At 43.4% G+C, this 27,644-nt stretch overlaps 1 protein-coding gene across 1 annotated transcript; it reads right to left on the reverse strand.

The window, feature by feature from the left end:
* Nucleotides 1-3,273: 3,273 nt before the first annotated feature.
* GJA1 (gap junction protein alpha 1) lies at nucleotides 3,274-15,764 on the reverse strand. The gene is made up of 2 exons (XM_028723289.2): nucleotides 15,320-15,764; nucleotides 3,274-6,693 (listed from the first exon to the last, which is right to left on the reverse strand). The coding sequence occupies exon 2, from the start codon at nucleotides 6,675-6,677 to the stop codon at nucleotides 5,529-5,531; it is 1,149 nt and encodes a 382-aa protein (XP_028579122.2). The 5' UTR covers nucleotides 6,678-6,693; nucleotides 15,320-15,764; the 3' UTR covers nucleotides 3,274-5,528.
* Nucleotides 15,765-27,644: the final 11,880 nt, after the last annotated feature.

Here is a 27,644-nt window from a genome sequence, read left to right on the forward strand (position 1 = left end):
TAGGCTGTGGCATCCTTCCAAGAGCAAGGATTTTGCACACAGGGCTCCTTTCTTCTGGTCCTGCCAGCACAAGTGAGGCAATAATGTCAAAAAGAGTTTCTCTTTCCCAACAAATAGGGTCAATTTACCTTTCGTACTATAAAGGTACCTCACTGTGTTTTATGAACATGACAAAAACAAGTGTAATCTGCTGTGTGCTCCTTTAAAAAAACCTCAGAAACGGCAGTAAGGAAGGTAGCCGAGTCCCAGGTTTGAGCATTTTTAAAGGGACAGCCACATTCTCTTCACTGCAATTTAATAAGCATTCCGTATCTGAGCATCTGTCAGAGACAAAAGGTAAAGTGAGATCAGCCCATGGTGACATGAAACATTTTGTTTCCCAGACAGGATAATTATTTCTGTGTCTGAGGAAGGCTCCAGAGCCCTCTGTGTGTAAATGGAGTTTACACACATGAAGTTATTCTGCAGTTGAGGAGAAGGAAGGAGAAAAGCCAGCTCCCACTGTTCCCTTCCCTCTCAGATTGTGGGTGCTTCTAGGAGAGTATTGTTGTGGGATTAGTACTCTTCATGCATGCAAATTTTGTGCATCATATAATGATGATGACAACACAATTACAGTCCATATTCCCCACCCCATTTAATCCAGATGTATCCTTTCAGGGGGAAATCCAGTAAATAACACTCCGTCACCCCCCAAAACCCCCCCATAACCCTATTGCCAATGACAATTTGCAAATTAAGCCTCTATACAATAGTCAATTATGTGGCTTAGCAGAGGAAGCTAGACCAAAAACAAGCTTTCCCATAGCCTGCCTGGCCCAAGAACCATCAAGTCCTTTCTGTCTTGGACTCCAGCATTAGCCAGCAGCCACTCTGCATCAGACAAAAGGCAAGAGAGACCTTTCAGCTGGCCATTGTTAAGCTAAAGAATTTGCTCCTTCAAGATATAGTGATGGCCACCAGTTTGGATGGCTTTAAAGGAGGATTAGATACATTCATGGATGATAAGGCTATCCATTGCTACAAACCTTGATGGCTGTGTTCCACTTCCTCTGTCAGGGGTTGTATGCCTCTGAATACCAGTTTGCTGGAACCAGAAAGAGAGGAGAGTGCTGTTTTACCTGGGAACTGCTTGCAGGCTTCCCAAAGGCATCTGGTTGGCCACTGTGAGAAGAGGATGCTAGACCAGATACACCTTTGGCCTGATGCTGCAAGGCTTCTTGTTATGTTCTTATGTGGTCTGCTTGGGCAACTGTTCACCATGGCTTTCTACTGTTGATTATCATTCCCTTTTACTCTCTTTTGTTTTCTTCGGTAAGACCGTAAATCTTCAGGCAGTGGGCACAATCTGCACTTTAAAGGACGGTTCATGCCCACATTATTTTTCAAACGTAGAAATGACTTACAAAAAACAACAACTCCCTACTCCTGAAATAGAAGTTGTCCCTGAGTGAGGATTTTACATTTCACATATGTATCTGGCTAAAGTTGAAATGATAAAAATACATCATAGGATGCAATTATTTTTGCATGACACAATAATTATCATTGCTCTGAAGTATTCTGAAGAGCCAAAAAAATCAGTGCCTTCCCCTTCAGGTGAAACATTTTGCAATATGTCAGGAAGAGGACTCCAGGCATATTCTGATGTGTGGAACGCAGGAGTGGCAGAAGGAACAGTAAAGACACACATTAATCTTAACAAAGTATAATTCTGAAGCTGACTAGAATCCTGAGTTCTTGGCATAAAGGGGCAATTTTTAAATGCTGCACCAGACTCTTAGCTTGCTTTTGTTTTGTGTTTCATAACTTTCTCTCTCACACATTCATTCAAATCTAATCTCTAGGAGTGCTACACAAGGTAAGATCAACCTACATTAGAAAAGTGTTGAAATTTTGCCACAGGTGAATTTGTCATTTTTGTCAGGTGGAACCATACTAAATACAGACAAGAGAACAGCCTGGAACTTCACAGTTCTCTTTCAGTTCTAGAAACTTCTTCATCACAGTAGACACAACCTGACATGTACAGAGGTGTCCTGTGATGTGTGGTGACTGATCACAGAGGAGACCTGTGCATGGGAGAAACTTCTGGAATTGCCAGACTTGAACCTGAAGGTGTATGATAAGCTTCAAGGAGGAGCTGGGCATTTTATAATCCAAAATGGATTTCAAAAGCAGAATGTTTGGTAATGGACACCTGAATAGAAAAGCTTGCTCCACCAAACTTTTCCTGGAATGGGAATAAAAGAATGTGCCCATCAGTAACTGAAGGCTTCTCCCCAAATCCTGTGAGGCTTGGCTGTGCTGGGCAGGGGACACTGTGCTTCTATGAGGATTAAAGGGAATTGGCAGAATGCAGAACCTAAGTTCCAAGTTGGTACATAGAGCTCTATGAATTGCCATGAAGCTGATATCAACAGCTTGGACTGGCCCAAGACCATTTGCTGCCTGAAGTGAAGAATCAGATGGCATCCAAGGCCAGGCATCAGGGGCCCCCTTTGGCCTGAAGCTACTGATCCTGCCCCCCCCCAACACCCATATACCCACTCTCCCAATGAGGTATGGTTTTGTTAAAAAATTATCTGTTGCTATGCAGCAGCAGCTGAGCTTGTGCATTTTGGGTAAATTAAGTTGGTGGACAGCCACTGCAGACAGGAGCCAACCTTAGTTCCCATTCAAAAGCAGCAGCTCTGTCCACCCACTGCTGAAATGGTCACCCGGAGGTTGTTAAGTGGCAACACAGCCGTGTCAGGCCGGTGAGGGGCAGCTTGGAGCCCATGGGGCCCTCTGCCAGTGCCCAACCTGAACAGCCACTGATGCCCAGTCTGATGCCACCCCCTCCCGTTCCATATGCAGAAGCGGATGGGATTGGCAGAGGAATCTTACTTCAAGGCTTGTGGCAGGACAGTATCCTATGCTGCAGATCAGCAGACTGTCTTAGGGGATGCAGGACAGGCCATGTGGTACACATAGCTCTGTTTGCCAACGTCTTACCAATGCTCCTTGCTTGCTGGTCTCTACCTGCTTCAGCAACCAGCTCCCCTTCCCTAACTGTAGAGAAGCAAACCAGGACTATGAATTTCTGCCTGTTTCAAAAGGCATTGGCTTTTAGTGTAACTGAGCAGCAAGTGTGTTTTCTCCCCTGCCTCTACAGCAAGTGTGTTTTCTCCCCTGCCTCTACAGCAAGGGAGATACCTCTGTGATGAAAACTGCAGGCTACGCTGCCTTTTTAATACCTAATTTCAAGTTATATACACACACACACACAAATGACTATTGGCAATTTTATTTATACTAAATTAAACTTTATTGACTAAGGTTTGCTCTCCAGACAAGGTGATTTGATGAACTATGGCGGCATACATGCAATCAATGAGCTTGGCAATGGTTTTAACATGGAATGTCACACAACTTAGTAAAAACCTAGCATATTAACCCAAAACTCTGTACTGGTACACAATGAAACCAAGGCTATGTTCCTTGTGGAACTGTGTTGAAGTATAAGGCACTGCGGTTGAAAAAGAAAATAAAAACTGATATATTTCCTTAGCATATATTTCAAATAAATTAGACTTGTACTCTTTCAGCCTCACTTACACCCCAAACAAAAAAAAAATTATGTGCAAATATCAAAGCTGTCACTGAGAAGGAATGAACTATCAAAATTGAACTGAACCATGTTATAGTTAAACTGATTTGTAAGTGAATGACAAGCAAGATATGCTTGTTTCTATAAAAACAGATGTAGGCATCATATTATTAGTACAGCTCAAAGCCGTTTGTATAAGGGTCCATTCACACAATCCACTGAGGTTGCAGTTATCAAGTGCTTTCTTTCACATTCCTTTGTTCCATCAATGATGGGATCTATGATGTGTAACCCTAAACTATCATGTGGTAACTGCAGTTACTGTGTGATTTACATGGATGTGTAAATTGTACCCAAGTCTCTCACATTATTGGCAGGCTAACACTCCCCCCTCCCCACCCCCAGTACTATCATTTCTGTTATTCAAGCATAAGTTAAAACAAGTCAGAGAAATGGACTCAGTAACCTAGCAGGTTTCTTCTTCCTTAATTTCTTTTATGAAGCAAAATAATCGAGAACTTCTGAAGCATGTGACTTTCGGTGTTCTACTCACAATTCAAGCAATGCTTCTATTTGGAATGCAAGTGGAAGTTTTTCAAAGGTTGTCAGGGCTTGGTTCTTAAGATGGCATTCGTACTGTATTTTGTAAAAATGGTAAATTATCCACTACAGGATACATGGGAATAATATTAAGATTCGTAAAACTAACATTTGACTTGTTTGAACTGCTGAAATTATTTAATGTAAACATCATAGTGACCCATAATATCCCAAAATGCTTAAGAATTTTTGTGTGCATATTAGTTTGAGAGTTCATCGACTCCCGGCACCCTTGTCTTTAAAAACAACACAGAAGTAAACACAGATATAAGGGTTCCGATGTATGCACAGATCTCTCTATTAAATAGCAGTTGTAATTTAACTGGATATGTGCATATCGGGGCTCTGGAAAGGGTTGGTGGGGCAGTGACTAGACCTAACCCATATGCTGTTGAACTTAGTGGAAGTGTTCCCATCAATTTTAACCACAGTCTAGTTGCTGGGATTCCATCTTCACCATTCACATCTCATTTACGTTAATAGAATTCTGTCATAAATTGGTTTGCTGACAGCAGACAGCATTAATCAGACACAAACTAAACAAATAAAAATGGCTTCAGTGTCCAGCTTTACATTTCACACCTGGGAATGGGTGGCAGGTGCTTGTGATTGTAAGATAACAAGCAATGATGGTGCAGAACAGGGCTTCCAACCTACACTATCAATTAGATTGTTCTGTCTGAAACCCTGGGAACAACTGGGCAAAGCATAGTGGGTGGGCCTTAACTGAAATGTAGATTGATTGATGGATTGATTCCAAGGAATTAAATGATTGAATGTATAGACACAGACAAGTTTATACCAGGAAATTTTCCTTCAAAGTGCACATTAACAATGGAATGTTCTTTATAGGAAAATGATCAAAATCTGACTTAAGACTGCCAGTTATTCAATAAAAGAATACCATCTCCATTTCATCCTGACCAAAAGAATTTTCTCAGGTTTAACTTTTGTTTTTAGTATAACAAAAACAAAACTCTTTAGAAAAATCAGCATATTATACACACACATATCCAGGCATTTTATAGCCTTTTCTAAAACAAAACAAAACAAACCCAAACCCAGCTACTGTAATGTTGACTAAGTTTTAAAAAAATTAAAATTAGCATTTAAAATTTTAAAAACTGACTACTTTAAATACCAACATGTGCTGTATGTCTCCAAATCACCCCAGCTTCCCACTTAAAAAAAAATCCCAATGTTTTTTGTTTGTTAAAATCTCCAGGCTGAGATTGTTAAAGTACCACCTCCAATGGAACTGCATGAACACCACATGTGCATCTTCTAATGCATTTCATATCATAGTTGTGTTAAGGATTACTGTTGCTGCAGAGGGTTAGATCTCCAGGTCATCAGGTCGAGGTCTGCTGCTGGCTCGACTGCTAGCTCTGCTTGGAGGCCGTTGGTCTACCACCTTGAGAGGTTGTAGCTCATGCCCAGAGCCCATTTTTTTCGTGTTCTCAGGATCATCAGGGAATTCAAAGGGCTGGGCATGTGAATTGGAAATGGTGCTCCCAGCCTGTCCGATCCTGTTCTGCTCAGCGCTGTAATTTGCCCAGTTCTGTTCGCTGGCTTGCTTATTGTAGTTACGGCAGGAGGACGAATTGTTCCTGTCTCCAGTAACCAGCTTGTATCCTGGCGGAGACATAGGCGACAAGGGGGCAGTTGGAGAGGAGCAGCCATTGAAGTAGGCGTATTTTGGGGATCCACATTCCTTGGAGGGGCTCATGCCACTGTTGGGAGAGAAAGGGTTGCTTTTTGTCTTCATGCGATCCTTGACGCTCTTGAGGGTGACGTAGAAAATCTCAATGATGTTCAAGCTAAGGGAGACGATAGACACCACCAGCATGAAGATGATGAAGATGGTTTTCTCCGTGGGTCGGGAGAGGAAGCAATCCACCTTGTGTGGGCATGGATATCTCTCACACGTGTAGATGGCGTGCAGGGTGAACCCATAGATGTACCACTGTATGAGCACGAATGCGACCTCAAAGAAAGATTTGAAGATGATGCTGATGATGTAGGTGCGAAGCAGCCCCCCGCGCATCTTGACTTTGCCATGTTCTTCAATCCCATACTTGAATTTCTTGATTTCTATTTGCTTGAGGTGGAGGTCTACGTTGACCCCTTCGCTTTGCACCACCTTGAGCTCTTCTTCTCTCCTGTTTAGCTTCTCTTCCTTCCGCATCACGTAAAATACGTGTGCCAAGTACATGAGGGTTGGCACGGACACAAAAATGAACTGCAGGACCCAGAAGCGCACATGGGAGATGGGAAACGACTTGTCGTAGCAGACGTTTTCGCAACCAGGCTGCTGGGTGTTGCACCGGAATGCTGACTGCTCGTCTCCCCAAGCAGACTCCACAGCTGTCCCGAGCAGCAAGATTCGGAAAATGAAAAGGACAGAAAGCCACACCTTTCCTCCTGCGGTGGAATAGGCTTGGACTTTGTCAAGGAGCCTTCCCAGAGCACTCCAGTCACCCATCTTCACTGCCTGCTACCTACAGAGAAACAACAAAAATTGCTCAAGTATTGCGTGCTGTACAGTCAAAATAGTGTGCTCTTAAAGGGAGATGCATGAGTTGTCATACCTGAATCATGGATTGCAAGAGATATGGTAGCAAGTAGAGCTAAAACACAGACTAGAAAATCTACCACTTTCATAAATATGAGTCTAGTTCTAAGCGCTTATAATTCTAGTTCTGAGCATTCTTAACTGGGTCTCAGCAATTTCACATTTGTTTGTGTAGTTTATTTCTTTTCATACTATAGATCAAGAAAGAGATGGGACCTGTGACCTTCTGCATACCATGCATGTGCTTCACCACTAAGTTTACCACCCCAAAGACTGATCATGTACCCAACAGATGTTTGTGGGTCATTAAGTCTGGTGAAGACTGTAGCCCCTGTCCTGAGCACCTAACATACAACAGTGGGATTTGTGGACATAATTCCACACTGATTTCTCTGCTGGGACAGGTGGCTGGTGCTGTCAGCTTGACAGTGTTCATAACTCATGAGGAGAGGGAGAGACAAGGTGCCTGATATCATTCCCCAAAACAAGTGATTGGTGACATTACATTGTGGTGAATGTTGGAATTTTGCCCCTGCGTAGCATCGTTTTGTGCATGAAGGGTTTCATCAAGAGGCAGAAACCATTTGTGGGAGCTTTAACATGTAAGTCATCCTGGTTGCGTGCGGTGACTATGAATGCAAAGTAGATTTGCAAGCCACAAGTGTTTAAATAGAAAGTTATGAAGCTTGTCTTTGAAAGGCTTCCTTTTTCTTCATTCTATCCGAGAGAGAGCCATTCCACTGTCAAGTAATAACTTCTTGATTTCATTAACTAGCTTGGTGCCGATGTTAAAATATGCCATTATCAGACTTCCCTCCAGGCTTAATGGTGTTTTGTTTTTTTCACAGCATAGTGTTATTTCAGATTGAAAGTATGATTGAAAACAAAAGAAGCATTATTGCTAGAAAGTTTTGGATTATTTGTTTTTAATTACATTCCTCTGTGGCCAATTAATATGGGAAGATATATTCCAAGTCTTAGCTGTTTAACTCTATGTCAGCAATATTTCTTTTCAAATTATCAATAATTTTAAAGTTTGTTTTAGTAGTCAAAATGAAGTTTTATTTTTTTCCCCTCTAGGCTATACTGTATTTACTTCAGGAGGAAGCATTCCTTGGGTGAATTACTAAAAACACAAATATTTTTCAACAAAACTATTCACTGCAAATATCCCTAAAGCTCTGCTAGTAGCTCATCAGAAGATTCTAAAGAGATACAGTTTTAAAGAGACAAGGAATCCTATCCCCCTTTGGGGGAAATTAGAATGGTATCCAACTAAACAGTTACTCTAACGCAACAACTTTTAGCTGCCCAATATGACTTCCCCACCCTCTCCTCTCCCTCTACACCTCCTAGATCTGCTCTGGGGTTTCCCTCAACTCTCCTGGGCAGCTTTAGGAGGGCGTGGGGTACATATGTGGAGAGGAGGCGACTCAGAAGTTGCACTGCACAGTGAAAAGCCATGGCATTAGTGTAGGTCTTTAGTTTTATTAATTTTTGAGTGACACTATTTTGATTTAGCAACTAATGAACGAACTCTGCAATTCACAGCATACTTGTTGGGAAATGTGCTCTGTTGAACAAAGGGTGGCATTTTTCAGTCAACATGCATGGGATTGGATGGTTTGCACTGAATGGTTTGATCCTGAGCACAAGTCCTGGGTAACACAAGAAGAACTCTGCTGGATCAGATCAAAGGCCAGCATCCTGTTCCCCAAAGCGGCCAACCAGATGCCTCTAGGAAGCTCCACAAGTGGGACATGGGAGCAACGCTGCCTTTGATCCTGCAGGTGGCATGTGACCATTGTGAGGAAAGGCCATGGTGAATACACCATGGAAGTAACTCTTGGTATAATATCCACCTTAGCTTTCATATTATAATCCCCACTGAGGACTGAATGTAAATAAATATCAAACCCTGATCCTAAATGTTTAGGTTGGCCCACCTATGATGTTAGCTATGTTCCTAACATGCTGTTCCTGCAGTGCTGGCATAAAATCATGCTTTATACTTGTCACACCCTGACTTAATCACTTATGTAGCAACACACTGCAGCATAAATGGTTTTTAAGCATGACTTTCAAAAGCATCTGAATTTCTTGCAAGTCACTTGTTCCATGTTCGAATATTAACAATGCAGGATTGAAAGTGGAAGAAAGCCAACACTCCCTAGCCCATGAAGGTTTTATATTTGCACGGCAGACTTGCAGGGCCAGCCCAAGACATTCTGCTGCCTGAGTCAGAGCATCAAATGGTGCTCTTTCCTTCTGGCTCAAGTTGAAGTACATAAAAATTAGTCTGAGATCACAGTCAGAAAATCCCACAAGCACCTTTCCTCCTCCATGTCAGTAAAAATACAGTAACAATAAATCTGGGGTTATATTTTAGGAACTTTTACCCAGAGTAAAACTTAATGACCATGGCTAACTTTGGTTCATTAATGTCAATGGTTCTACTCTGAGTAAAAGTTAGTTGAGGACAACCCTCAGTAACTATCAAATTGCTGTCTTTTCAGGACACCAAAATCAACTGCCTATGACAGCTACCTCATTCTGCCTAATGGTAGGGCAGGTCCAGGAGAAATAGAAAATCCAATTTAGTCTCCGTCAATTCAGGATAGATCTCCAAGTCCTATACACACTTACTAGGGCATAAGCAGCATTGAACTGAATGGGACTTCTCAGTACAGTGGTACCTTGGGTTACATACACTTCAGGTTACAGACTCTGCTAACCCAAAAATATTACCTCAGGTTAAGAACTTTGCTTCAGGATGAGAACAGAAATCGTGCTCCGGCGGCACGGCGGCAGCAGGAGGCCCCATAAGCCAAAGTGGTGCTTCAGGTTAAGAACAGTTTCAGGTTAAGAACAGACCTCCAGAACGAATTAAGTTCTTAACCTGAGGTACCACTGTAAACATTAACAGGATTATTGATCTTTTGAAGTCATTTGATTGGGAAAAGTTATCAGAATAACCAATTGAACTTCGATATTTCCAAATACCGTATTTTTCGGACTATTGGACGCACCGGTCCATAGGACGCACCTAGATTTGGGGGGGGGGGAAATAAAGGCAAAAAAATTTATTCCCCCCCCCGCCAGGCGCGGGGCTGGGGCGGGGAAGCCCGAGCTTCCCCCTCCCCCAGAACGGGACCCAGAGCCATGCCGAAGCTGCGCGCAGCTTTGGCATCGCTCTGGGAGCTTGCGGGGCTGGGGGAGGAGGAAGCCTTCCGCCAGCCTCCAAACCATGTCGGGAGACAGCGGGATGGCGCGCTGCGCCTCTCCCGCTGTCCCCCGAGTTTGCGGGGCTGGGCCAGCCTTCTAACCAAGTCGGGGGACAGCGGGAAGGGCGCGCTGCGCCCCTGCCGCTGTCTCCCGAGTTTGCGGGGCTGGCGACGGGGAGGAGCAGGCTTCTCCCCCCGCCAGCCTTCTAGACAAGTCGGGGGACAGCGGGAAAGGCGCGCTGCGCCTCTCCCGCTGTCCCCCGAGTTTGCGGGGCTGGCAACGGGGAGGAGCAGGCTTCTCCCCCCGCCAGCCTTCTAGCCAAGTCGGGGGACAGCGGGAAGGGCGCGCTGCGCCTCTCCCGCTGTCCCCCGAGCTTGTGGGGCTGGCGGTGGGGCTCTCCTGAAGCCTGGAGGTTGTGGGGCTGGTGGGGGGGAGAAGCAGGCTTGCTTCTCCCACCCCCAGCCTCCAGATCAGGTCGGGGAATAGCGGGATGGCGGAGCGCCGCCATCCCGCTATTCCCCGACCTGATCTGGAGGTTGTGGGGCTGGGGGGGGAGAAGCAGGCTTGCTTCTCCCACCCCCAGCCTCCAGATCAGGTCGGGGAATAGCGGGATGGCGGAGCGCCGCCATCCCGCTATTTCCCGACCTGATCTGGAGGTTGTGGGGCTGGGGGGGGGAGAAGCAGGCTTGCTCCTCCCACCCCCAGCCTCCAGATCAGGTCGGGGAATAGCGGGATGGCGGCGCTTCGCCATCCCCCTATCCCCCGAGCTTGTGGGGCTGGGGGGGGGGGAGAAGCAGGCTTGCTTCTCCCCCCGCCAGCCTCCAGATCAGGTCGGGGAATAGCGGGGTGGCGGCTCTGCGCCTCCCCGCTGTCCCCAGCTTTTGGGTGCAGGCTGCTGCCCGCAAGCCTTGCGAGCCCGCGGGACATCCCGCCGGGCTTGCAAGACTTGGGATAGCTTCCTGAAGCCTGGAGAGCGAGAGGGGTCGGTGCGCACGGACCCCTCTCGCTCTCCAGGCTTCAGCAAAAGCCTGCATTCGCACCATAGGACGCACACACATTTCCCCTTCATTTTTGGAGGGGAAAAAGTGCGTCCTATAGTGCGAAAAATACGGTAAATGTGGCTACAATTCAGGAACCAATCGCTGAAAAACCAACTAATGATTTGGCAACGTATAGTTTGGGCAGGTGGAATCCCAGTTTTGTCTGCAGTGGTTTGCAGTGTTGTGCCCAGTGATGAAAAGATGATTTCGGCCGGATTTCTACTCATTCTATTTCTGCATACAGAAGGCTGCTGCGCTGCTGGCTCAGTCCTTGGGAAGTATCTGTGGAAAATGCAAGGTACCTTTCCCTGTGCCGCAATCCGGCTCTCGCTACGCCAGACCAGATGTGAGTTCCACACAGTCAGCACTAGCTCTGCGTCGCTCCCTGTCAGGCACACAGAGACTTCCGGAGACCAGCTCAAGGCAAGCTTTGCATGGGGTGATCCCGAACAACCAGCTGAACGTGCAGCCACTTCACTTGGCTGGTGGCGCAGGATTATTGCATCCCCTGGGGAAACTCATGGAGGGAAGTTATGCACACGCTGTGGATGTGTATCCACTGCTTGTGCAACATCTCTGCTCATTTTCCTCCTTCAGAGGCACTGATGTTGTTCCACCAGCCAAACAGGGAAAGAACTGTACATTCTGCTGGCTGTGTGGGACCATCACGTCTGAAGCAACCCATTCAAATAATGAGTAGCGATCAGAGGTGCCAGAACAGTAGATCCAATCTTAAAAGGGGCCTGTCCTTAGTGTCTTCTCAGAAAAAGAGCATGTCATAGGAATAAAATAATGGCAGCACTACTTGGTTAGCGTTTAAGTGACCATATGCAGGAAAAATTTGATCTGCAAACCACAATTGGGAAAGTGAAGCTGTGCCGTGTGCCATAACTTATGGCTCATGTTTTCCAGGGCACACAAGACATTTTCAGTGTTCTAGGATGATGACTGAGCATAATGTCAGAAGGTCAGAAGGAAGGATTTGTCATGGTCCTGAGGGATTGTGGTGGGGAGCATGTGCGCATATTGCAGTTGGCTGGCTAGTTCTTTGGTTCACATAAAATCCTACAGAAAAAAACTGGGACTACTTGTGCTTTCAGCCAGCTACCTGTTGGAATTCTAACAGAGTACAAGCATGTGAGATGTAGGCATTTCCAAAGAGTAACCAGGACACAATAAAGAGAGGGTCAGGAATTGCATGAGAACTTCTTAAGAAAAGATATGGGTAGTGATTTACCAATGAGGACCAGACTGGATATGGAAAATGAGATCTGGTGAGCAGAGAAAAATAGCAGAAAATTTCACATGCAAGCCAGAAAAGACATTTTGCCTAGATCATAGAATCATAGAATCATAGAATCATAGAGTTGGAATAGACCACAAGGGCCATCGAGTCCAACCCCCTGCCAGTTGTTGGGTTTTTTTAAAAAAAAAAATCTAAGGACCCAAAATGCCTTTCCTACTGTCCAACAAGGCTACAAACCCAGCTCCAGCTGAGACACTAAAGGTCTTAAATGTGTAGGATTTCACTACAGAGGCAGTGGGCTGCAGTGGTTACAGCAGTGGGCTTGGGCTGCACAGACTCAGGTTCAAATCCCATTGGAACTACAAAGAACACTGGGTGTCCTTGGGCCAGTCACCTTCTGTCAGCCTGAACTACCCATCAAGGTTGTTGTGAATATTCAATGGGAGATAAGGAACCTTGCATACCTCCTGATCTCTTTGGATCAAGGTGAGATAAAAAGAAATGCAATCAATCACTAAAGGGACTACATTTGGGACCAAAATCAGTAGGCAGAGAAATGGGACAATAAGGCTCTTCCCCTTCTTTAGTCCCAAAATTGAATCTCCAAGGTCTGTCCAATAACTGAGAGCGAGGTTCCCCCCCCCACACACACTTTTACCAAAGCATGAGATCAACAGGGAGTCCAGCTAACACCTTGAAGATTAAGGCATAAGGCGCCAAGCTCCTTTGTTAGATGCAGGGAGAGTCAAATGCAAGGAGGAAAAGCAGCATGAGGAGTTTCAACTGTGGTACTGAGGTCAACAGGTAAGGAAGCCCTGTAATCATTCATAAAAATGCCTGCAAACAACATATCAGATAGCCCAATCTATGCATGATTCGAGGAGATTATTTGTTTACTCAGAAATATTACTTGGTGGTGAACAGATGTCATCCATGCAAGTGCCTTTCTACTCAATCCCAAGGTGCATTTCCTTCAAAAACAGCTTGTTTTTCAGGCCAGATAGGAGAGCCATTGCCTGCTGGATGGAGCTCTGTGTTTACTTGATTGGCATCTGTTTGAGTGCGTGCATCTTTAAGCAGTAGTAACTCTGAGTAAACCACTTGACTCTGTGGGACTGACTGTGTAGGATATGGGGAGTCAGACTGCAATTCTGAGCTCATTTCTACTGCAAAGTTGTAGCAGCAAGACACTCACCAAGGAAGACCCATTAAATACAGGAGGATTGTGCTGCACATCTCCCTGAAATAAATTCTGAGCAAAGATACATAGGCCCCTTTGCTTCTTTGCTCAGTTAACCACTCTCTAAGATTGCTTTTCCTTAAGGCTCCCTTTCCACCCCCTCATATAAAATGGGAAGCGTCCCACTTCATAGAGCTTCTCTGAAAGGATGAACAGTACTGTTCTTTTGCACGCTTACAAGTGATGAACAATAATTGCTAATGATTGCTGCTTTATCATGGTTGGTACAGAGTGCATTATTCTTAAAATCTCAGATTTTTCCCCATCATCTCCCCTTGACCCTTTCAAATTCCGCCTGTTCATCCTTCTCCCATTTGTATTCTAGTTAGGTATCATGGCTCTGCGCCAATGTTTAGCTTTGAACACGGCCAACCGCGCCCCCCCCCCAACCTCCAGCAAACATTACTGTAAACAGTTTCAAAGTCTGGAGGCTTCAAAACTCCAGATGTTAATATGGCTGAATGGAAGCTCAAGGCAGGTCAGCTCCTTCTCTCCCCCCCCCCCCCCAGCTCCTTCCTCCCTGAGAAACAAACAGATTTCTGAAATCACAGAGACATGTTCCTCTGTTGGTTGACCTTGTTGGCGTTAACAAATCTCTCTGTGAACATTCTTCTGCTTCTAAAACACAATGCACTAGATTGAAGGACTAGCGATGTATACTACAGCAGAACCTGATCGGAGAGGTGAAACTGGGCATAAAAGTGTGTGAAAGTTGAAGGGGGGGGGAGTGATGTTAAAAATCCACTTTTGTTGCCTTGAATTAGTTCTTCCCTTCCTGACAAGAAGCTTACTCATAGCAGGGACTCTGAGAGCCTCCCTCCTATACCTTCAAAAGGAAAAAAAACCAGCCAAGACTCTTTCCTTTCCAATCCTGCACTATGGTTTTCATAAGAGGTTGCAGGAATGTAGCTTGATGCAGACAGAGACAATATTCTCTGAAAGACTTTGGTAATACGCAATTTCAGTCTAGAGTAACCAAAAGGTTTCGCAAACATTGCCAGCCTGCGGTGATAGAAGATCCCTTCCACACAGTCCATATCTGGGGTTGAACACTAACTGTACAGATTCCCTTGAAATCCCCATCAATTTTTAGCTCAATTGTTCAAAATAGCAAATAAGGAGGAAATAAGCAAAGGCCGCCTGAAAGACATCCCGTTACGAGTTAACAGAAGCCCATGCAGCAGTTGAACAAAGCCCCTAATTAAGGACCTTGCATTGTATGAACTATTAAAGACAAGCCATGATTTCCATATGAAAGTGAAATGTGTGTACGCGTGTGCTGAGAGGGGGTATTTGGAAATACTTGAGGTAGGATCTAACTGCTTTAACTTGGTGACCCTTTCAAAGCAACTGAGAGATCACAACCCTGTTGTGGTGTGATTACTGTGCCCCAAAGTTAGATGCTCTTTCCAAAGAAAGAATTTCTTTTGTTATATGGGGTGAGGTACGATAAAACAGGCTCCCTTGGTAAACGAGATGGAAAAACCTGGCAAATAGAATGTTACAGTGTGAAAATGAAGCACCTAAATCGACTGAAATAAATGATATCTCTCCCCCAAATACATTTATCTGATAAAATTCTGGTACATTTAAAATGTGCCCCCAAAGAGGGACACCCAGAGGAGTCCTTGCAGCTGTAACAGGATTTTATTTTATTTTTAAGAACAGTAGTAAAACTCTTGCACTTAAAATATTCATTTCTTTAAAGTCTGAGGTAATCACAGTCCTCTGAAAAGATTTGCTTGGAACTAACTTGAAGTTAAAAACCCCCGCTCAAACCCAAACCCTTTCCCATCCTTACCTTGCTTGTCAGCAGTGAAGAAAGTCAAACAAAGTTCCTCAGAGGGTTAAAACTCAAAAGGCAGAAACTTCTTCAGGCACCCAACCTGCCTATTTAAACTTTAAAAGTCCCCTGCTCTTTTGTCTTGTGACGTCCTTTCCTTCCCCCTTTCCTGAAAGAAAAGCGCTGAGAACTCATTTAAAAAACCGAACAAAACAAAAACCCCTTTTTCATCCTAACTTGAAGCGCTGCAAGAGCTTTTAAAAAGTTTTCAAGCCACTAACTGTGAGGGAGGAGGAGAAAAGGAGGGGTGAAAGCATAAGAGGTGGGGCTGCCAAGGAATGGGGAGGAGGAAAGGAGGAGAGAAGGCACAGAAGCTGTAGACAGTATGGGGTGGGGGCAAAGTGGGGAGAGAGGGGGGGGGAAAGGAGAGAGCATCAAAGTGGCTGAGTAAGCACAAACTTGCAAAGAAAGGGGGGTGGGATACATGAAAGAGACCGAACTGGGACGGTATCCAGAGCCGTCTTGCTGTAGGGAAGTGACACAGTTTAATTTACGGTATGAAATACAACTCTCCCAAGGTGCGTGGTTTGTCTACATCATGAATTTGCTGCAGACCAGTGGCGATGAGTTGAAGTGGATTCCTTCAGCAGCTGGCCTACAGGAATTTCCGATAGCTGCCTGGGTGTTAGTAGCAGAAGCAGTGCCTCCCTAAACTGCACTGGCACCGTTTCAGGTCAATCAGACGGAGGTGTGCACTCCCCACACAGCTCTTAAGGAGTCAAAGTGTGGAGAAAGAGATGGGCTTCTTTCCACCCCCTGTGCCAACTCTCATATTCTGTCAGAGCTTGTAGTTTTGTGTCTCCTTCTCGCCTCCTTTCTGCTGGATTGTCCGGCGAACTTCGCATACAGTACATAGAGAGTACTCCAGGGTGGCACAAACAAACCTTCTGCCAACGGAGCGAGGGGGAAAAAAAGGGAATACCAGCAAAGTGTTGGAAATAGGCATCTTGGCACAGGGCAGCCGGCTGCTCTGTGAATGAGGCAAGGGGTTCCTCACGCAATTCCACAGCCATGCTAAAAAAGCACCAAGTGGGAACACTGAGAAAGGGGAGGCAAGCCCAAAGAAGAAATTCACCACAGCAGTTAACACAACCCATTTGCCTGGTTGTTGTTTTTTAAAGTGCAGAGCAGCAGATTGGTCTTGTTTAAATATGGCCTTTTCATCTTCCTTTCAACTCTGGAAATTGGTATGGGTGGACAAAAACAAATTGAACAAAACAGCTACAAAGAAGAAAAAGAACCCTGCTGGGTCAGGGATCAGTACTATTAAGTACTGTATCCTGTCTCTCACAGTGACCCAAACAAGGTGCCTTTGGGAAGCCCACAAGCAGCATTCAGATGTTACATTCAGCAATCATGGCTGGTAGCCATTGATATCGTTATGCTTCAGGAATCCATGCTTTGGGCCTGATGCCATTGTCTGATGGTAGTGACACTGGATTGGGATCCAGTAGGTCTTGGGCTAGCTCCGCCCTGTCCTCAAAACACCTCAGAAGAAAAGAGAGTGCCTTCTCCTATTTCATATAAAAAAGCTGACTAGCCAGGATGTGAAATCTTACTTCAACATTGGAAACAGAACAGCAGGCTAATTTGGGAGATGCAGGCCAGGTCAGGCCAGGTAGCACACACAGCCCTGTCTGCCAGCACCTCACCCTTGCAGACCTGCCCCTTGCTGAGGCACCTGACTCATGCTGCCTAATGGCAGAGCTGGCCCTGATGCTGCTAGACTCCCAACTCCTATCATCGCTGACCATTGGCCATGCTGGCTGGGACTGATGGGAGTTGAAGTTCAGCAACATCTGGAGGGCCACAAGCTAATTCCCCTACAGCAGAGATTTTGCCTGACTGCAGCAGAAACCTAGACTAAAGCTAATTCTGAAAGGGGTAAAATTTTGTATATAGGTTATATAAGTCCGGCCATGGTATAGCCTTTGTGTGAGTTAAAAATAAAAATGTAGATTTCTCCTTCAGTCCAAGTCCTGTTTAAGTTTTGAGTTGGCAATCATATACACACTTTTCTGAAAGTAAGCTTCGTTTAACTCAGCGGGCCAACTTCTCATAACGCTGCCATACGTCTAGACATTACTGGAATTTCAAAGGCAGAAATGAATTTCCGCAATGTGGCACTTTGTCCTGGATGTTTGGCAAGTTAATCGAAAAAATGCATTTTAAAAAAAAGAAAGAAAAAAGCTCAACAATTTTTTGGGGTCTTCATAAAAGAAGCTCTGGTTGAGGTGTCCTGGTTTATAGTTTTTGAAATATGGCGACCCTAGACTTCTCATACCCCACAAGTTTCCTGGAAAAAATGGGGCATCCTGTTTTTTCTCACGAGAGAATGGTAACCATTTTGGATGTGGTGATCTTGCACAATTTTGCACCTGATTTTCCTCTTAAAAGAGCACTATTTGGGGGCTGTGATTTCACAAGGTGTCCCAAAATGTGCATGCTTTTTTGGGGGGGGGGGGACTGCGGTGCAAAATCACATGAGATCATGGCACCCAAAATGGCAACTGTTCTCTTGCAAGGAAAAACAGGAAGATGGCATCCCGGAAGATGGTGCCCCAGTTTTTTGCTTCCAGGTGTTGGAGTGTATGACTTCTACATAGACATTTATAGGATCGTGTAGTGGTTAGTGTCAGACAAGGACCTGAAGCTCAGTGGTTGACCTTGGTCCAGTCACTGCCTCTCAGCTTAACCAATCTCACAAGGTTGTTGTGAGGATAAACTGGGGAAGAAGAAAGCTATGTACACCACCTTGAGCTCCTTAGAGGAAAGGCAGGATATAAATGCAAAAAATCCAAACAAGCAGGCAAACAAGCCACACCTTTGTTCAGTTTAAATGTTCAGTCTTTTTGCTCAGTTTTTAATTAAAGTCTGCCTTAAAAAATGTGCAAATTTAGCCAGTTGGTCAGGGTCTTTCACTTGCAGAGCGGTCCACATGACCTAATCACCTTTAATCCTCACTCATTGTCCATTTTCCAGATAAAATCTTCTGAGAAGGGGGTCGCTGACAGTCTTGAGTACAAACATTTGTTTATTTGGTTATCACACTCTCATTTGCTTTCCTTCTCATTCACATTAACCAGAACACAGTTTGGGGCCTGCTACCACTGGCCTGTCAATATGACTGAGGTGATGTACATATCACTTTCAGTCCCATAGTCTTGCATGGGAAGAATAGGTCTTCTCATTGTCAGTTACAGCAGGAAAAAACACCTTGTACTCTTGCCATGGTGGACAGTGGCTTGCAGCTTAAACTGAAAGAAATGTTTGCAAATATTTTGGCAACGCTTCCTATTTCGCTATTCAAATTTATAATGTAAAATTTGGAATCTGAGCACTGAATGTGCAGTTTTATCTCAGTACTTGAAAACTGAGTGCTTTTGGACATCAAAATACCTTTGCACATCAACCGTCAAGGATTAAAAATCATTGTACGTCCAGTTGAAATCAAATCGTGCTCACCATTTGAGATGTAGATGTTAAACACTGCATGACTTCTTGGCAAATATTCAAAGAAGGCGGTGAATAATCAACATCAAAATGTGAGGAGGTGAAATCCGAAGTGTTTTTCTGTGTGAGGGGTCCAAGGAAAGGGCAGTGTCGTTTTCCACCAAGAATTCTTGGGACAAAACACAAAGGAGGACATTCATATTTCTGAGGACAGTTTGGAAACAAAACAAAACAAGAATTCTCTTTGTCCTGGAGCAGAACTGCTTTTGGACTGGAACCAGTCCCTTATAAACACTTGTAGAATAATTCCCTCCTTAGAAAACACTTCAGAACCGTCTTGCTGTGATATGGCTTCACATGGCCAACCTACAGATGACACTGCTATGGAAAGTGTTAAATGCTGGAAGATTTGTGACTGTCCTATGTGCTGTGGCCAATTAGAAGTGTCTTTTGCCCTTCCTTCCTACTGTGTTCCTACCCTTCAGTGCTGGGCAACTCCTTGGAAGGCATAACAAATATTCCAGCAGCTCATCTTGTTTGGATAGTTCAGTAAGACTATTGTTCCGTTGTATTTCTATATTTTGACAGCTGAGGATTCTTGCTCCACTGCTGGGTTCCGGGAGGTTCATCAAAGGCCCTCACTCGGATGGTGCTCGTCCTGGGCTAGCAACCTTTTGATATCATAGCACAATCTTTATAACAGACAGGCGTCGGTGTATAAGTGAAAAGCAGTCACATTTTCACTTGTTTCTCAAGCCTTACATGCATGCTGTGTTATCCAGCTGCAGTATATAATCCAAATCCATATCCACTGTATTATGTTTCCAATACAGTGGTACCTCGGGTTAAGTACTTAATTCGTTCCAGAGGTCCGTTCTTAACCTGAAACTGTTCTTAACCTGAAGCACCACTTTAGCTAATGGGGCCTCCTGCTGCCGCCGCGCATCCGGAGCACAATTTCTGTTCTTATCCTGAAGCAAAGTTCTTAACCCGAGGTAATATTTCTGGGTTAGCGGTGTCTGTAACCTGAAGCGTATGTAACCTGAAGCGTATGTAACCCGAGGTACCACTGTATAAATCTTGATCGGATCATAAACAAATAAAACAAAATAAATACAAATAGCTGGCTAGTCTCAAACGATATTAAAAGTTGAAGGCAAGTATCATTACATTTAAGGCACACAGGCCCGAATTCTGGGAACTGGAGTTTATCTCTCATGGACCTGTAATTCGCAGTTCCCAGGATCCTTTGGGGTGGAAATGTGCTTTAAGTTTATGGTGTGCGTGCAGCCAAAGATAAATTTTCCTCCATATAGTGTCAGAAATATAGTCAACTGATTGCATTGCTGCCTCATTTGAAAGGACAGGAACCAGTAGAGCTCAGAAGTATAGAGCATGCTTCTCAGTCCCTTCAAAAGCTATCTGTAGGTAATCTAAACTCAACTGCTTCTTTCAGTCGAACACTGCTATCTAAAAGTTTGATACAATGTTTGGTACATTGGATTCCAGTGATGGTAGAAAGTAGATACATAATTACAGTGGAGCCTTGGTTGTCGAACGTAATCCATTCCAGAAGACCGTTCGACTTCCCATTCGACAACCAAGGCACAATGGGCCGTAAGCAAACTCAATTGAGAAAATTGAGAAACGTGCCTTGGAAGCGTTACTTCCGGGTTTTCAGCGTTTGGGTTCTGAAACGTTCGGCTTCTGAGACGATCGAAAATGGAGGTTCCACTGTATAAATATGGAATGCTCTCCTCAGAAGACTGCACAAACACCAATATCTTTTTGGTACCAGGTTAAAATGGTCTTCTTCTCCCAGGCATATGAAGGAATATGATGCCATGGATTATTATTTGGGTGGGCGTGCTGTCATAACATTTATATTGATCCATTTCCCCAGTATTTTCAGACATAGATATAATATTGGACCTTAAGAATTTGTCAGCCTAATGAATTCACTATCACTTTTTATTTATATTTACCTGAAGTAACACGTTGAGCCTGAGCTTAATTATTCTAATATTTTTCTCCTAGTCTTTCAACAACATTTGGTTTCCAATCTAGCTAATTAACAAAAAGCCTTTTCACTACTGGGTTTCAGCATATAAAAATTCAGCCATTTCACCTGACTTGCTGATGAGGTTTGTTGTTTATGAACTGAAAGATTTTCTCTTTCCTTCTGCTTCCTGGCACTTTGTATCATAATGTTTAGATAATGTTGGGATTCATCATTTCAGGATTCCATGGAAAAACTTAATTGAATAACAAAACAAAACATCATTTTTGAGAATCCTGCTTCCTCTTTCTGAGCTCAGCAGGAAATTACAGAAATGCCAGGGTAAAGTATGCTAAGTACTGTAAGTGGAAAGTTCAGATCTGACCTGTAATAGGGGGCTTTCTGGATCTTACTCTAAACACAAACACTGTTTTTCAGAGCTACTTAGTGCTGCCAACCGATACTGATGGTCTTTGTGCTACAAAGCATCAAACACAAACACAAAAAATACCTCATATCCCTTGAACTTGGGCTCACACAATGAAATATTTGACAGGTTAAGTTCTGGACAGAGCAAATAAAGGACCTCTTCATAGTATGTGACACTTGTGGAACTCATTGCCACATGTTGTGGCAATTTTTGCTAGTGCAAGTGGCCTTTTAAAAAAAGGTTAGACACATTCATGGAAACGGGTCTGAGAGGAATCCCAAGGAAAGCAGAAACCAGATGTTTCTCTTCTTAGTAAAGGACTTACAGCAGGGGCAGCCAGCATAGTGCTCTCTTGAACTGCAACTGCCATCAGCTCCAGCAGCAGTCTGACCAAAGATTACAGATGTTGGGAGTTGTCGGCTAGCAACATCTGGAAGGAACCCCTCGCTTACAAGATGATGGACTTTTCTGTTCAAAAGTTGCTTGGTTCCAAACATTCTGTTGCATGAGCAGCCCTCCCCCAGTTTCCCCCCACAACTTCCTTCTTCCGACTGCACCCCTCTACACCACAACCCATGCCTCAAGTATCAACTTTTCTCTCTATGTGTGTGTGCACAGGGAACTGCAATAGAAAGGGAAGTTCTGATCCAAGCCATTGTCTCTAGTCTAATTGAAGATAAGATTTGACTGGCTGAAGAGAGATTATTCTGGTTGTTCTGAGTTGCTTTTGATAAGATTAACCAGGGCTATAAGGAAAGTGGGTTTAGTTCGGCCCACACTGTGAACATTTCTTCTGAAGAAATTGCTCACAAGATGCAAATTAAGTTGTGAAACTCAAGTCTGCTCTAATTTTCCATTAACTGGGAGAGAAGGAAAATAAAGAGCAAAGGCAGCTGTGTTGGTCCATAATGGAAACCCCCAACCCCTCAGGTGGTCAACAGCTTTTTTGGGACTTCCCAGATGTTTTGCAAAACTAGTCAACAAGATTTTGGGGTTCTCCAGAACGCTTTATCAGGTAAGATGTTGCACAAAGCAGGAGAAGGAGAGCAATAGGTACTCCCCTTTAGTTTTAAAAGGCTGGTTCTTGATGCTTTGAGGTCTGCATTTTGACTCTGTCTGAAGATGGAGATTCTAGTCTGAATTAGTCTACGTATGTTAAGTCCCTGCAGGCACACAATGAAGACAGAATTCAGTCTGTAATCTCCATCTTCACACTGTGCCTAAAGGCAAACTTCAGTAATTCAAGATCCAGCATAATTTACCCCTTTCCACTCTCATTTCTCCAATCCAATTTGTGTATTATTATTATTATTTTATTTTATTTTCCTAATACCTCAAAAATAAAGTAAGAATGCAGACACAGCAAGAAGCATCATAATAATTTCCCTTCAAATGCCCAGAAGAAGAGTTAAATCTTCTCTCTTCTCCTGAAAGGTTGCTGGAGCCAGCGTCCCACATTGACTCTGTAGGCTCACAACCAAAGTTCTGGAAAGCTCAAAAGCCTGGAAACTATTTTGTGACATTTTCGTGAGTCCTAATAAAGATATTGCCCAACAGTGGACTTGGGAAAATAAATAGTATGTAAAGAATTCACTAATTAGGCAAATGGAGTTGTCACATGGCCTGCAGTCCAAAGGCCATTGTCACTCATATCTGAGCAGATTCCCCTCAGCTGCATGTACACACATATCAGTTAACTAAAGCTGCTTTTATCTGTTAAATGGTGTCTAAACATGTTTACTGGCCTTCACAAACTACTATGGCTAAAGAGCAGCAGTTGACACCCTGCCAGGGATGAGGAAATTTCTCTAGCAGAATTGCAAGACACCCGAGGGTGGCGTCAGGAAAAAGTGCAAGAAGAGCTTGTAACAGACAAATAATACCCATAAGCTGATGCTGACACTGATGTTTATCTAGTCATTTTTATTTACTCAGCTCTTAGAAAGCCACCCAGTAGCATTGTTCTCTAGGTGGCTTGCTGGATAAAACAATAATTAAAAACACGATATCCTAAAATGACCATTTGCAGCTTAAAAATTCCAGCACAGAGAATAATAAAAGTGCATAACTAGCAAATATAGCGCACAGAAATATGAAATGTGGTTTGCAGAGCAATGCAACCTACTCAACTGTGTGTGGGTATGGAAACGGTGTTGTACTGGAAACTGTGGAGGCGTCCCCCTGCCCAGCTCTCCTGGATGATCTGCCCTTCTGGTGCTGAGCACCCCTTTTGCTCGCTGCCCATGCAGACAGTTGGGAGGCTGCTGCAGAGATTCTCATCAGGAGCAGCTAGCAAAAAGTCCTGAAATGGTGATGTTCCAAGAGTAGGAAGGGACAGGGGCTGAGCTGGCTGGGAATCCATTAGGAGATCCATTAGATTTTGAACCACTTTCACTGCTGCCACATGACAGCATGGGGCCCAGTTATTGCAACATTTCTAAGCGGGTAGAGAAACCTGCCTGTCCTCTGCACCTTATGCCGCAGCTGTTATGCAGAGCAGTTTCCTGAGCCATCGGGCTTAATAAAGGTTACAGTTGTTTACACGGTCTAGCAATGGCTATTAATCTTTGAAGCCAAATGGATCGTCCCTGTTGCGATCATCACCACCTGTTAAATGCCTACTGCTAAAAAGTCTTGAGGCGACTCAATGCACAAAAGTACACTGCAAAATATACAAATGAATTTGGAACAGCAACATATCAATGCAAATTTTGCATCTATGCATGTACATAAGTATGTGCACTCATTTTATTTTATTATTTTACAAATCTGTGTCCTCTTTGGTCCTTTTGGATGATCCATTCCTTCTTTCTGATGATGCATGAGGCCATCTTCCTTTGTACTGACTGCTGAACCAAGTAGCCTGTTTCCAATCAGTTGAGGGAGCAAGGCAGTTAACAAGAAGACCAAATGACCAGAACACAAAGCACAAATATTCTCAACCGCTGTTCAGGGGAATTAGGCAGCTAATCGGGAGGATGGCATTTCTTCTCACAATGACCTCAGATGAACTATTATATGCCAGCTAATATGCAGTCTTAGTCACTGTTATAGGCTTACGGATTAGCTAAGGCCCCAGTTCAGCTCAGATGTAATAAAAAGATTCACACAGGCTCTGCGAACTAGTAAAAGCAGAGCTCTGGTTGTTTTTAAAAAATGAAAGTGTAAAATAATATTTGAGAGTTTGGGCAGGACAGATTTAGGGGAGTGCAACCAGTTCGCCCACATTGGGTGCTGAGCTGAGAAGGTGCTGCAGGGAGCATGGCGACAAGATGGGGGGGAGAGAGATACACCAATTTTTGGTGTTTCACAGGCCACTGCTGAAATTTTAAAGCCCACTGTTTAGGGATGCAACCTTGAGAAATTAGAATCAATGGGATTGATTATAATAGAATGTATGTTGCCTGTTTTAGGAAATAAAAGCAATGTCAACTAATTGGCATCGTGAAAATAACAATTGAAAAAGAAACAGTAAGATACATTCTAATTCAGCTTCCAGTTCCTATTGTCACTAAATCCCCTCTAAATGGATATCCGAAAGGTTTTCTCAAATAAAAGAAATAAATTCCTATACAAATTTGTTTGCTACCAAGATAGCCTATCTATCCACAGGCTTGAGATGAAAATTCTTTGCCCTTCAACAGCCTTCAACCCATTTCGCATGATGAATTCAACCTGGATCTCATCATTAATAGCAATATTTCTGTCTCCAAAATATCTAATCCTCCTGCTTTCTAAACTTCTCTCTTGTCTGGATTCAGTTTCTGCAGCAAAGTTTTTAAGTATGAGAAGTCAACAAGTTTTAACTTTCAGTAGTATATTCCTGATGCCAAAGGCCATATCACAGCTCTCTGCCCCCATGACTTGACTTTGACAGATGCTCTGTGCTTTGAACAGAAAGTCTCGGAATACCCTAGTTACCAACCCTGATTTACTGCCTGCTGGCCAAAAATTAGAAATATAGTCCCTTCAGTTGTCATTTATAACATTGCTCCATGAAAAGCATCCTTCAGCCTACCACTACAAGTGATTAAGCATAGTACACTTCCTAGAAAGTAGAAACCTTCTATAAATAAATAAAAAAATCAGATACAATAACACTGCATATAATCAAAAGCTGTGCATGGCTTTCATTTTTTTGCATTTGGCTCCCCCTTCTGTACACAAGAGAAATGAAACAAAGGGTTGAAATCCTTGCCTGGAATGTTATTTAATTTGGGGGGGGGGGGCGGGCGGGATATATTTGTGAAATGTGTATATATAGTTTTAGGAAACCTTGGGCTGTTTCTTTTCTGTCATTTATGGTGCAATTTATGTGTGTCTACTCAGAAACAAAACCTATCAAATTCAGTGGGGTTTAGTCTGTTCTAGACTAGTAAGTAAGTCTGTAGAATAGTGTCATAATTTCTCCATACTTTATATGGACCAAATTCAGTGTATTGGATCCCAACCTAAGTTATCTTATAGAAGTAAAGTTTCACGATCCCTTCTTTCCTATGCACTTAAGTGCATTTCCCAGAAAGTCTCTCTGAAGGAGAAGGACAATCTGAGATGGAGCACAAGGGGCTTCTGAAAAGTTGGAAATCCCCCAAATTAGAGAAAGGTTTTGGATGATTCTATCCTTCCCTCGAAGTGCTCTACACCTTATCCCCTATTGTTCAGAATACCTTCCCAGAGCCCTGCAGAAATGCCTGGCTGCCATCCATGGTGCTTGGTTTGCTGCCTGCCTCCATCTTCCAGCTTCACCTAGGTCTGAGAAAGGGCTAAAGGTGCCCTACTTCTCAGAGTGAAGCATTCCGGGAGAAGTGGCCAGCACAATGGCTGCACCACTGTGGCTTGAAAGGCTTTTAAAAGTTCTTTTTAAATAAATAAATAAATAAATGCTTTTCTTAAAAAAAGAAAACTAAGTTGAAAAAGCTTTTCTAGCTACCGTAACAAACCTCGTCTGGTCTCACTGCCCGGAATGACTGACTTGGAAGAAGGCCTTTGGCCTTTTCTCAGAACCCAGGATGAGTCAAGGACCTGGAAGTTGAAGCCACTATGGCTGAGCTTGGTTCCCAAGCATAGTGGTGCCTGCATAGTGTTAGAAGCCAGGTGCAGGAGGCAGCGGAAAAGCTCCCAGCACTGGCCCTGCTATCATGGCAGTGAAGCATGCTGGGATAGTTGGGCCTTTGATCCAAATCAGCAAGGTTCAGCGCTACCTTTCTAGAAAAGGAGGTGCCAGAACTCCCCATGAATGCCTCCTTGTTCTCTTATAATGGCAATGGTGCCCACCTGACAGGGGCCAGAACTGAGTTCTGCTGAGTTCTTGCTGGGGGGAAAAAGGCCCTGGCAAGGTTTATATTATTAAATCTACCATTTATAAGGATCCTTGGTCAAATGGACTTCAGAATCATGTGAAGCGAAGTTACTTTCATTCTTACATATGGATATTTAGCCTATAAAATGATACCATGCTACTTAGAATTGTGTTACAAAAGTGTACAAAAAAAAATTAACAGACAAGCACTTGCCATTTCATCATGTATAGATTTGGGGCACAATCTAACCAAAGTTGATTATTTATGTGAGAAATAAATACAAGCTAAGTACCTTTAAATCCCATTGATTTCAATGACAGAGATTTAGGAAAGTGCTTAACTCTGAAATTGATGGGTTTAAAATTTACTTAATTTGGGTTGGATTATACCCTTTGTTTTTCTAAAATAGCATGTCTGTTAATCGGCTTTAATATTACCAGGTTTAAATGATATAATGTAAAAAAAGAATACCTCTCAACATTCATAGAGCTCTTTTTAATCCAGATATGAAACACTAATTTAAAAGCCTATTGTGAGCCTTTGAAGAATTGTAGAACTAGCATTTAAATGTGGCAGTAAGCATTTTAACAAGATCAAAACATAAACTTGTGAGGTACAGCCGGGAATAACATTGAAAAATCCTTCTGGTTTCCATCTCAAATTACTGTTTACATGGATTTTCATTGAAGCCAACTATGCATTTCGGCCTCTGGATTTAGGAGTGCGAGCAAGCAAGACAGCATGTTTATTTATTGTTTACATCTATTAGTTGCTTCCCAACCAAGTCCCCCAAGCAGAGTACAATAGAAGCATCTAAAACAAACATCAAGTCAGAATGCAAGTAGAGCAATCAAATGTCACAATAAAGCCCAGACCCAGCACAGAGAATACAAACATGTTATGTCACCATACTCAGATTGCCAAAGGGCATAGGGGGAGCTAAGAACAATCTCAAAGGGCTAAGATTTTTTTAAAAATATATAAGAAGACAGAACAATGTCAAAACTAATAACTTCTATCTTTAGATTAATAATAATAATAATAATAATAATAATAATAATAATAATAATAATAATAATTTATACCCCGTCCTTCCCAGCC

The sequence above is a fragment of the Podarcis muralis genome, chromosome 3, assembly GCF_964188315.1.
Source record: "Podarcis muralis chromosome 3, rPodMur119.hap1.1, whole genome shotgun sequence".
NCBI lineage: Eukaryota > Metazoa > Chordata > Lepidosauria > Squamata > Lacertidae > Podarcis > Podarcis muralis.